The sequence below is a fragment of the Panulirus ornatus genome, chromosome 52 (assembly GCF_036320965.1).
Source record: "Panulirus ornatus isolate Po-2019 chromosome 52, ASM3632096v1, whole genome shotgun sequence".
NCBI lineage: Eukaryota > Metazoa > Arthropoda > Malacostraca > Decapoda > Palinuridae > Panulirus > Panulirus ornatus.
This window is the reverse complement of record NC_092275.1, coordinates 10,144,586-10,156,913: the sequence shown is the minus strand read 5'-3', so window position 1 is coordinate 10,156,913 and position 12,328 is coordinate 10,144,586. Positions and strand designations below refer to the sequence as shown.

Here is a 12,328-nt window from a genome sequence, read left to right as displayed (position 1 = left end):
CGATTAGATAAAGTTATTGTTGCTGGCTGTGAGTAGTTCGCGGGCCTGTCCGGGTTCGAGTCCTGAGCTGGGCAGTCGTCCCGCATCCAACCCACCTGTTCATTTTCCCCTTGCGGTTGGTCGATAAATGGGTTCTTTGTCAATAAAACTAACAGGTAAATCTAATAAAAGAACTAAATCACACTATGATATTAAACCAAATGAAAATAAGCCGAGGCAGCAAAACTAAATCATATATTTATAATTTTTGATTCTTCTAATGATATGTATTGGTGTCAGCACTCATCATATGTTTACCCCAGTAAAGGGTTTTTGTTTTCATTAGAGCTGTACTTATATGTATGATGTTGCTGGCAGAAGGTTAAGGTCTGATGATGAAACCTGATATCTCGTGATATTTAAGACAACATGAGTCTGGAAGGATTTGCTCAAGCTGATAGATTCCAGATTACATTCTCTCTCTCTCTCTCTCTCTCTCTCTCTCTCTCTCTCTCTCTCTCTCTCTCTCTCTCTCTCTCTGATTGATTTGTGCTGGTGCCTCGGGCAAATTTATTGTCCACCTCATACTCATCCTACAAGAAGTGAAACTCTGAGACTGTAAAATTGGAGATAAAATTACTCGGTTATTTGGTCGTTGCGGCTGATTAAATGGTTGAGCCACACTATACTGGTCCTGAAGCCTCTCACATTGGACGACACGAGTGTTGAGCCCGTCATAATTCCTTGCAGTATACCAAGATTATATATATATATATATATATATATATATATATATATATATATATATATATATATATATATATATATATGTGTGTGTGTGTGTGTGTGTGTGTGTGTATGTATGTATATATGAATTTTATCAACGCATTTTTTCTGTCCATGCATCACTGTATGTTTCACGGAGACAATGCGCCTCATCACGTACAAACAATTCATAAAGTTTTTTGAAATCCCAACACCACCACACCAGTCCTGCCTCTCTGGTGTCATTCTTGTCTATCCTGATTCATACGTAGATATGGAAAATATATTTCAGTGGTCCGGCTTCATGCGCCCCGCCATTGCCTGCATCACTCCAGAATGGAATCGGGTCCGACTGCATTCGTCGTCGGCCTTACAGACCTAAAATGATGGAAGAGAATTACATCCCTTTTCCACGAATTCTCAAGAGTCATTTTAAGTTTTACGATCGGACGAAAATTATGAGGAGAGGATTCTCTTGTTTTGTGGCCGTGTGGAGACGTGGAGGGATTTACCTGGTGTTCCAGCAGCTGGGATGTCCCGGATGGTCCCGTACAAAACACTGGGGTGTGTTGTGACGTCGTTCACCTGCGGGTAACTGTATCGTAGTGATCAGTAAACTTAAACATCTGGTGTATTACTTTATATTTTTACAATGTTGTACGTAGCGAGGGGAATTTTGGTCTGACGGCTGGATAATGACACACTTCAGAATCTTGGATACATTCCTTGAATGATGACGTCTGAAAAGAAAAGAAAAAGAAACATATAATTCGGAACTGACCCAGTGTCGCAGTGAAATAGATAAACATTTGTGATAAAGAATGTCACTTGTTAAGCATTAGAACTGTGTATTTGTTAGATGACGTGTTTTCTCTGTGCATCATTTGCATTTTTTCATCCATTTATCACTACAGTGTTTACCTCCCTAGCTTCACTGTTTCGTCAGAATATGTTGCTATATTTCATCTGCCATAATACTTGTGATATCCTCTCGTCTTGGCGGGAAAAAGCACGAGTCTAGCAGCCAGGAGTATTGATTATCACGTGAACAGAACATAAGGGTTCAACTCTGGTGTGGGTGATGACCATGTTGCCTACACACGGGGGAAAGTCATGTTTTTGTGGTAAACAAATGCCAATGTAGCACTGTCGTACGTGTTGACGCCTTACTGTCAACACAATTTGCTTGTAAAAACGCCAGTGCACAGCGGCCATCCTAGTCAGTCGGTTTTTAGCAAGAGTACGGCAGGTGTGTGTGTGTGTGTGTGTGTGTGTGGAAGAGTACGGCAGCTGAGTGTGTTTGTGTGTGTGTGTGTGTGTGTGTGTGTGTGCAGCGCACGGGGAGGAAGTTCTACATTCTTGGGACACATCTCTTGTGTTATGAATTCCTTCCGAATACTTCACATTATAACCTTTTATTGCGAAAACATAAAATTCCCGGGAGTGTTGTTTGGACGGTTGTGATTTCCGGGAAACAACCCTTGCATGAAGTTGATGTTTGGTACACAATTCAGGAATGAATCTGTTGTTCAGGAGACGGAGTTACTGAATGATTCTGCTGCCCAGGAAACCATCATTGGATGAATCTTCCCCGGGAAGCTAACCATGAATGAATCTGGTGTCGAGGACACTAGCATGAGGTGAATCTGGTGCCCAGGAAACAGTCGTGAAATAAATCTAGATCCTAATAAATGATCCTTGAGCTTGGTCAGTGTCCATGAAGCAAGCCTGGGATGAATCTGGAGCCCAAACACCGGTGACTCTGGTGTCCACCCAGTAAACTGCCATCACACACCAGTGCAATACATCGTTGCTCAGCTGGTGCTCTGAAGGGACTTGTAAGCAGTAGGCATCGCTCTCGAGGTGAAGTATGACCCAGACGTTGCATACATGTTATCAGGTCGTCTTATCTCGCTGTGTCGTTAATGGACAAACCTGTCTGTCAGTTTAGATAATAATGATTGTACGCATGATTTTATGTCGGTCGTCAAATCTCATTCCGCCTCTTTTTTTGGTAAGGTAGAAGCAATACAGCGAGGGCAATCTGTCTATCGTGAGAGAGAGAGAGAGAGAGAGAGAGAGAGAGAGAGAGAGAGAGAGAGAGAGAGAGAGAGAGAGATTAATAGGTCATCAGTGTTAAGGTTAATCATCTTCAGGGGCATTTCGTAATGACCTGGGTCAAGGGTCGCTGACTTTGACATCATGACTGAGTCTTCTGGGAACTGGTTGTTGTAAATGATGTCATCCTCATAATTTACAGAGGTCGTGTTTACATTAGTCATGAACGCTTGTGTACGTGATCTGTTCTTCTGTCCTCAGTAATAAATTTTCTTGATAACGTATGGCCTTCATTTACACACGTTCTTTTTTTTTATACGTGTACTTCATTTACACGTTGTTAGTTGTGTGTATTCTATATAAGTTCTGTATTTACACATTATATTTTACATGCATATATGTATTTACACGTTCTTGGTTAACACTTCTTTATTCTTCATTCTTTATTTACACATGAACTTCATTTACATATGATCTGTATTTACACATAGTCTTTATTTCTACGTGATTCAAGTGATCATACTTTTGTATTCCTTTATAAAGGTAATGTTCATGATCATTATAATGTTCATTATAATGTTCATGTCATTATAATGTTCATGGTCATTATAAAGGTAATGTTCATATGGTCATCTTCCAAATAAAGATGTTTACAGTGTTGAGGTTTTGGTGAATCTTGCATGATGAGTAATACATGTGGGATCCTGTGAGTGTTTACACAGGTGTTTACATAGTTTCTACGTTGTGTCTACATCATTACCAGTACTGTTGACTGTTTATTTTTCCAATGATGGTTTATACGGATATTTTCTTCGAGTCATGTTTGTGGCTGTTTACATATATCATTTCTTTATCTTCATCACTGTTTTTGCTCTGACTTTAAATCTGATTGTGAACGGTTTAAAGGACCCAGAGACGGTGATCTAGGAAAGCTGGTGACTGCTCTACTCCTAGGAAGGAGGAGGAAGTGAGGGACAAGGGTTCCTTTCTCATTCATGAGGTGAAAGGGTTATGTACTCATAACCATCACTGTATCCATACCCAAGTGTGTGTAACAACCTATGTATACTTCACGGGGGGGGGGGGGGTGGGGGGGGGGGCACTCTGAGGACCCACATCTTGAACTTCCTGTGTTACCGTACAGCAGGTAACACATCTGCATGCTATCCTTCACACTTCATTATTCAGTATATTCCAGTCACCTACAACTCTTATTCCATATAACTATTTCCCTACAGTTTTTATAAAAACTTTTGCTTAATCTTATGATGTTATAACTTCTGGTTATTCTCTCACTCCATCATTCCAAGAATGTTCACAGCTGACGTTATCAAACTGATTTAAGAACTTCAAATTTGTGATGATCAGGTTGCTCCTTTGTCTTTTCTCTACCTTAGTAGACAGATTTAAGGCCTCCAACCAATCCTTGTACTCTTAATTCTGGTACCATCTTGTTGCACTCCTCTGGACCCTCTCCATTAGCTCTTGTCCTTCTTTATGTGCGTTGACCAAACTAAGGAAGCATATTCCAGTCTTGGCCTTATGCAGGACACGAGCAGCGGGCTAGCAGACAGTATATCTCCTTAAGGATTTTTCTTCGGTGGCTCTGTAGCGACAGGTAAGGCACAGTATCAACTCCCACGTCCCTATCACAATCACATTCCTGCAGCTTCTTCTCTTAAGCATGATATTCATATGGAGGCCTTCTATCACTCTGTGTGTGTGTGTGTGGTGTGTATCACCTGTATGTAGCTAGGGTCTTTGTGAAGACACTGAAATCCTTATGTATCCGAGACATCAGAGCGTATTCATGGGTGCCTTTACATAGACTAAGCGTATGTATATATGTATGTATAATCACCTGTATGTATCCGTAGTCAGCTGGATGTTAACTTGCCACCTGGGTGTACTTGGCCAACACATAGGTGTAAGCAAGCCAGTAGGTATATTCTAGCCAGTGGGTGTACCCTGGTCACCTGGTTGTAAGCTGACCACCTGGGTGTAGCCTGGCTAGCAAGTGTACCCGGCACTTTTGCCACCTGGGTGTATCCTGTCCTCCCTGGTGTACCCTTGCTACATGGACATACCATGGGGTATCCATGTGTACCTGTGGGCCATCTGTTTATATCAGCATCCATCTTGGTGTATCTGGTGGCTTTATTGTTTACATGAGGGTTCCCAGGAAAAGGGGTCCATAATGAAAATAATAATGTAAAAATGCACACCTAATTATATATATATATTTTTCTTCTTTCGTACTATTCGCCATTTCCCGCGATAGTGAGGTAGCATTAAGAACAGAGGACTGAGCCTTTGAGGGAATATCCTCACCTGGCCCCCTTCTCTGTTCCTTCTTTTGGAAAATTGAAAAAAATGAGAGGGGAGGATTTCCAGCCACCCGCTCCCTCCCCTTTTAGTCGCCTTCTACGACACGCAGGGAATACGTGGGAAGCATTCTTTCTCCCCTATCCCCAGGGATAATATATATATATATATATATATATATATATATATATATTTATATATATATATATATATATATATATATATATATATATATATATATATATAGATAGATAGATAGATATGTGTGTCGCTGTTTCCCGCGTCAGCGAGGCAGCGCCAGGAAACAGACGAAGAATGGCCCATCCACTCATTTTCATTTTCCCCGTGGACTCATAGGAACACACACACACACACACACACACACACACACATATATATATATATATATATATATATATATATATATATATATATATATATATATATATATATATATATACATGTACATATTTATACTTGCTTGCCTTCATCCATTCCTGGCGCAGTTCCACCTCACAGGAAACAGCATCGCTATCCCCTGCTTCAACGAGGTAGTGCAAGGAAAACAGACAACAAAGGTCACATTCGTTCGCACTCAGTCTCTAGCTGTTATGTGTAAAACACCGAAACCACAGCTCCCTATCCACATCCAGACCCCACAGACCTTTCTATGATTTACCCCAGACGTTTCACATGCCTTGGTGCAATCCATTGACAGCACGTCGACCCCGGTATACCACATAGTTCCAATTCACTCTATTCCTTGCACGCCTCTCATCCTCTTGTATGTTCAGGCCCCGATTGCTCAAAAACATGTTTCACTACATCCTTCCACCTCCAATTTGGTCTCCCGCTTCTCCTTGTTCCTTCAACCTCCCACATATATATCATCTTTGTCAACTTTACTTCACTCATTCTCTCCATATGTCCAAACTTCAGCACGCCTTCCTCTGCTCTCTCTCTAATGTGTGTGTGTATATATATATATATATATATATATATATATATATATATATATATATATATATATATATATATATATATATATATTCTTTTTTTTTCATTATACTTAATCGCTGTTTCCCGCGTCAGCGAGGTAGCACAAGGAAACAGACGAAGAATGGCCCAACCACTAATACACACACTCACACACACACACACACACACACACACACACACACACACATATATATATATATATATATATATATATATATATATATATATATATATATATATATATATATATATATATATATATAATATATACACACATACATACATACATAAACGCCCATACACGCACATATGCATACATATACGTTTCAGTGTATACATACATAGACATATACATATTCCTATCGCCACCGCGCCACACAAGAAACAGCATCCCCCACCTCCTCCGCCTCTTCCAGTCAACGGGACATTTAGCAGTGCACTTTGATCCTAATATATCGTGCGGGGTTAGAGACAGTCCCATAAGACCGATATATCTTGCGGGGTTAGAGACAGTCCCATAAGACCAATATCAGGGAAATAAAGATAAATGTTATCACCAGTTCCAAGGGACTTTCTAAGCGATGGCAGATGTTGATCGGATCTTCTTGTGTTGATCATGTACTGACAGATGTTTGTGTTGGGATTTGTAGGCTAAACTGTGGCAACAGGTCACTAACCCCACATCCTTCGACCCCGATGACCTTAGCTAACCCACTACCTTTTGCAAATATTTTGACCACAAGAGTTACAGAGGAAGACCAACACATGAAGACATACATAACCCAGCTCTCTCCTTCACCCCAAGAAAGAAAGAAAAAAAACTTTCGCGAAGACTTTGTCCTGTGCTCATAATAAAACGGGTCATATAACACAAATAAATAATGTCTTGATGAAATTTGTGGAAGTATATAGCAACGTACAGGCAATAATGAGATACAAAGAAATATATATTTTACGTGTTTTGGCACGTTCCCGAGGGGAGGTGAGTTCTGAAGAATGTTACCCAGGAATGCGTAGGAAAAGTGCTGACCTTTAAGTCAAGCGTGTTAAGGTTGTGGTTTACGTTTGTCATCCCCAGTTGGTTACCTTAACCCATGAGTCATGAGCTTGGTTGTCTAGGCTTCCTTTTGAGAGCAGGAGAGGTATTAGGACACGTTCAAGAAACTAATCCCATTGATTAACCTTTTCAAGTTGAATGATAAATACTATGTTCTTTATCTTCACTGATACGTCTTCTGAACTCTTCTTTGATCTAGATAAGAGTTAGCCTACGTACACACACGATATCAAGTGTTTCACTTGTATCGATCTTGTATCGATGGGAAAGATGCATAAACTGAGTATTTATATTAATGAATGAGAGAAACACCTGATGCACCTAACACCCTCTCGATGAACCACTTTGAACACATTCTGGTTGAACCACCATCAAGCATTAGAGTGCATCATGGAGGTAAAAGTGTACAAGTCTATATCAAAGCTGGCATGCAGATTGTGCTCTGCGTCCTGAGTGTGCAGCTGTGCCTTTCACCTCTGTCTGACCTTTGACCTGCGCACACCTCACATGTGACCTGCGCAACCGCACTGCCAGAGGTTCCCTGCTATGGAGCCGAGCGGTAGAAAGATTTTATGCTAATTAACCCCATCACTTGATTGGCTTTAAGGTTAGTGCCAGGTAATTTTGTTGTGGTGGTAACTGGAAAGTTGTTGTAAAGAACTGAGAGCTGTAGTTTGTGTCAGTTAACTGTAAAAATATGAAACAGATGTTGCGGGGGTAATGGTGCTGAGGGGGGATAGTGAAGGCTCTAATAACCAGATAGTGTTTGTGCACTTACCTTGTGTACCCTCCAGGCCACCAGTTGTTAGAGCCACCATTTTTCTGACAGGATGTTTCTGTCACTTGATCTCGTTAGGTGTTTGTTACACCTTTCTCTCGTACCACCTGTTGTTTGTGAGCCCTGTGTCATATGTTGTTGGTTTCATCTTCACCCTGTCACCTGATGTTTGCATGATCTTTATCATGATCCTGTGTTGTTTCCTGAGTGTGAAGGGGAGTTACAAATGGTTGTAGGTGTTTTTTTATGATGTGAAAGCATAAGTGATTGAAGGTAAATGAGAGTAAAAGTAAAGTAAAGGTGTTTGACTGGAAATAAAGTATAGATTCTTCAGAGCCTTATAGAATGAAAGAAGAAAGTTTAGTAAATTGTGTATAGATATGGGGGGGGGGGGAATTGGTTACACAATTTAAGTATTTGGGAGCTATCTTGAGTAGGTTTGGTGATATGGAAGGGGATAAGTGAGAAAGCAGTACAAGATAGAAGAGTAACTTGGTACCTTAATAGAATGATGATGGCTAGAGGTGTAAGGATGGAAGTGAAGAAAGGATTAAGGGCAGTGCAGAGGGAATGAACTGTGGAGTTGTACAGTGGACAAAATGTAAAAATTTGAGGTGGTTTTGACATGTATAAAGGATGCAAGTCAGAAAGTTTACAAGGAGAATGTTTGACAGTATGATTCGAGTTCTTGGTGTGACAGTTAGACCACGTGTGATATGGGAAAATAGAGTGGAAAAGAACTGGAGAGAAATGGTGGAGGAGTGTGTGGCATGGTGTAATCAATGGAGGGATGTAAAGCCAGGGATAAGTGGAAACTCTTTTACCCTGGCCACACTCCTGATGGGAGTTCCTGGAGGGAATGGGAGTCAGAGATTTACGTAGGTAGACACAGAGATATTACTTACTGTATTAAGGCTTCCTCTTAAATCTGGTGTTTGCATCACTACAACCTGCCGACTGTTGTATGCTGAGCCTTTCTCTTGCAATGTGTTCATTTTATCACTTATACCCCAATTTCCAGTTTTTGTTTTGACATTTCACAGCCAACTGTTGTTTGTGCAACATATCACCACTGTTTCCTTATGTCTGTACCACCTTCCTCTACTTCTGTATTTTTTGTGGCTCCCTGTGCAAGTTTTTATGACATAATTTATGACAGCCCCTCACTTGCTACATAACTGAATAGCCTTCCACCTACTTCCTGTCATTGTTAACTGACTTTTGTACCATCTCCTGTCATAATGTTATGCTTGAAGCTTTTCTTCTTTGCTACCTGCTGTTTCTTCCCATATTAATATATTTTTGTTTCAAGCTCTACCTTTTCATCTTTTGATTATACATACATTGCCACCTATTGTTGTGTGAAATCCCTCACCATCTGTTGTGTGAGCATCCCATTGCCACCTATTATGTGATACCTTTCCTTTATTACCTGTTTATTGCACTTCCCCATGCCATCTGTTGTTTATGGTATCTCCCCTCTCTACCATCTGCTGTTAGCATTACTTTCCTTGTACCACCTGATTATGATACCTCCCCTTCATACCATCTGCTGTTAGCATTACTTTCTTCATATCATCTGTTGTTTGTGATATGACCTTATGCCATCTGTTGCTTGAACTGTCTCCCTCCTGACACCTGATGATCATGTGTGTGTGTCATATTAATCCCCAATATTCCAGTAAGTCGATTAATGTTTCTCACTACATTCCGTTTATCTCACCATAAACATTATATAAATGAAAGTAGACTGTTTGAGTGATATCACAACACATACAAATGGTGAAAGCCAAATGGCCTTCAGCCAAATGTTTGCTTATTGTTATCTCATTCATGGGTCAGGGAACGTCATTATAGCAATCATATTCCCCCAACATCATCTTCCATATTAATACACACTTATTCATAAAAATACTCAGTATACATCGATGAGATACTTATTATAAACTAGCAGTTACCAAGGTACTTGGATGTAAGAGAGTATACTGGTGTGACATAACATTGATGCTTCATTGGTATGACTCTTCTTTCTATTTAAAAATTTTGGTGATATTGGTTATCTCTTAAAGACATTCACATAAAATCTTCCATTCCACTCGAGCTCTAGAGGAGGCAGCATAAATAGATTTCTTTAAATTTGTCCTTGTGCCAAGACAATGATTAAATGGTGTTTTTGTGTTTTTCAAATGTGCAATTCTTCTGAAACTGCACATTATCAAACAGAGACATGATTACTGCAGATTTTAATATTATATATCAAAAGGGCTGCATGATGAAACATTTGGAAAGCACTTACTTTTTCATCTGGAAAATCTTTAAATTTCAGCAATCCTCTGTTTATAGAATTTTTCTAAATTTGTTTCTGTTCTTTTCAGGTTGTGGACTGTCTCTATGCATTAGGTGGACTTGTGAGTACCTTACTCTCTTATTCTTGATGTTTAAGTCAATTTATTACTTAGGATAGTTGTTTTTTACTGGAATTCTTGGAAAAGTATCAAGAAGCAGACTACTCTGATAGATATCATATGGAGCTGTTTCATCATTGTAGGTAATCTTAGAGGCTTTAAATGGCAAGTTAGCATTTCATCAAATGTTGTTATAAGGCTGTCACATACTCTCTTTTAATTTTTACTCAGAGGAGCAGCTCCACTCACCCAGCTAGTAAGTCTGTTAAGTAAATTAGCTTTTTGCATGGCAGTAGATAATTTATCAAGTGGTTAGACAATACAGTAGCGGCCTTAAGAGCACATTACTTACTTGGACCAACATAAGGTAACTCCCTTTCTTTGTAAGATCAAGATAAAATGGATACTGGGAGACTGAAGCTTCAGTAATAGGCCTTCAGATATGCTTATGGGGAGTAGGTAAAACAAATAACTACAGGAACTGAGATTTTTATTTTGCAGGTATGAATTTTTAGAATGTTGCTGTAAGGTTTGGAACCATATAAAACTATCACAGGATCTTTCCTTTGTCTCCTTTACATGCTGAGGTTTTACTGTAGGACTGTGATCATAAGGAACATCAATGATTCTGGGAAACTCTAGCAAGTTACTCAAAACAATAATTAGGGATAAGAACATGAAAGTTTCAGAAGGTAATAACCCAATAGTGACACGACGTACCTACCCATGTATAATGGTACCCATACAACTAATGTAACAGAATTCCTTAGTCATACAGTGTACTGGAATTCCAAAATACTCTTACTTGTTATATATTTAGACTTGGAAAGTTTTCAACGAGGTGCCACATAAAAGATTCTTAAGTAGAATTAAAGTTTATGGCATAGGAAACAATGTTTGATATTGAGTAGGGAAACACCCAACTGGCTTAATGTTACAAAATTGGGTACCACAAGGCTCTATCCTAGGGACCCATACCTTTTACTATCTATATTAATGATCTAGAGACAGATTTCATCAGTAAAATGTCAAAATTTGCCAATGAAACAAAATTAGAAAAAAAATCATGTGACAGAAAGACTGCCTAAAGACTCAAAAATGATTTGAGCATTTTGATGAAGTGGTCTGAATTATGGCCAGTGGACTTCAATATAAAACAAATGTCACATAATGCATTTTATCAATTAAAAATCAGCATTATTTGCTTAATAAGCCATTATCATAGGTAAGAGAAGAAAAATATCTTGGAATGATTATCAGTAATAGCTTGAAATATAAAAAAGAATGCCTAGCTAGATGTAATTAAGGCATCATAATGCTATGTTTCACAGCTATAAACATTATTATCATTTTTACTTTATAATCCCAGGATCCTTTTCATGGAAGGGGTTCCTGCAGCTTCAAGGCTGTGTTACTTCCATTAGCAGAGATATGAGAAACCCCCCTGGGTTGAAAAGTTCCTCTATGAAATTATACTTCCTTTTGTCGGTGGACAATGATCCAGCCTCGCTGAGGGGGACTTTTCCTATGTGGTATAACCACCAGCAGGCAGAATCTGGTAACACATTAACCATAAAACAAAGGATACATTATTCATTCTTTTTACTGCCCTGGTATGACCTTACTTGCACTACACTGATCAGTTCTGATTACCAGACTCAATCAAAGATAAAGAAAGACCAGAATGAATGCAATAAAAGTAACATAGCTAATTCTATTAGTTAGACATAAACTTTTTGAAGACTCATGAGTAGAATACTGCTGTGTACTAACATCACCTTTCCAAGTGGATGAAATTCAAGCATTAGAAAGTGAACAAAGAATCTTTCACAGCCTGTATGGATGGAGTAAAGCAAATGGACTACTGGGAGTGAGCGAACCCATAAGGATGTACTCTCTAGAATGCTCATGGAAAATTGTAGAAGCCATTGTCTTCAAACTACAATCAAAAATGATTCATTA

The 12,328-nt window shown here is 39.2% G+C and overlaps 1 protein-coding gene across 2 annotated transcripts in view; it reads left to right on the top strand.

Moving 5' to 3' along the window:
* Nucleotides 1-12,328, top strand: part of LOC139765054 (myophilin-like) — a 113,539-nt gene that overhangs the window by 92,527 nt on the left and 8,684 nt on the right. For both annotated transcript variants that reach the window (XM_071692139.1, XM_071692138.1), the window contains exon 5: nucleotides 10,337-10,369. In XM_071692139.1, coding sequence (XP_071548240.1) covers nucleotides 10,337-10,369 — 33 coding nt within the window. The remainder of the gene's footprint in view (nucleotides 1-10,336; nucleotides 10,370-12,328) is intronic.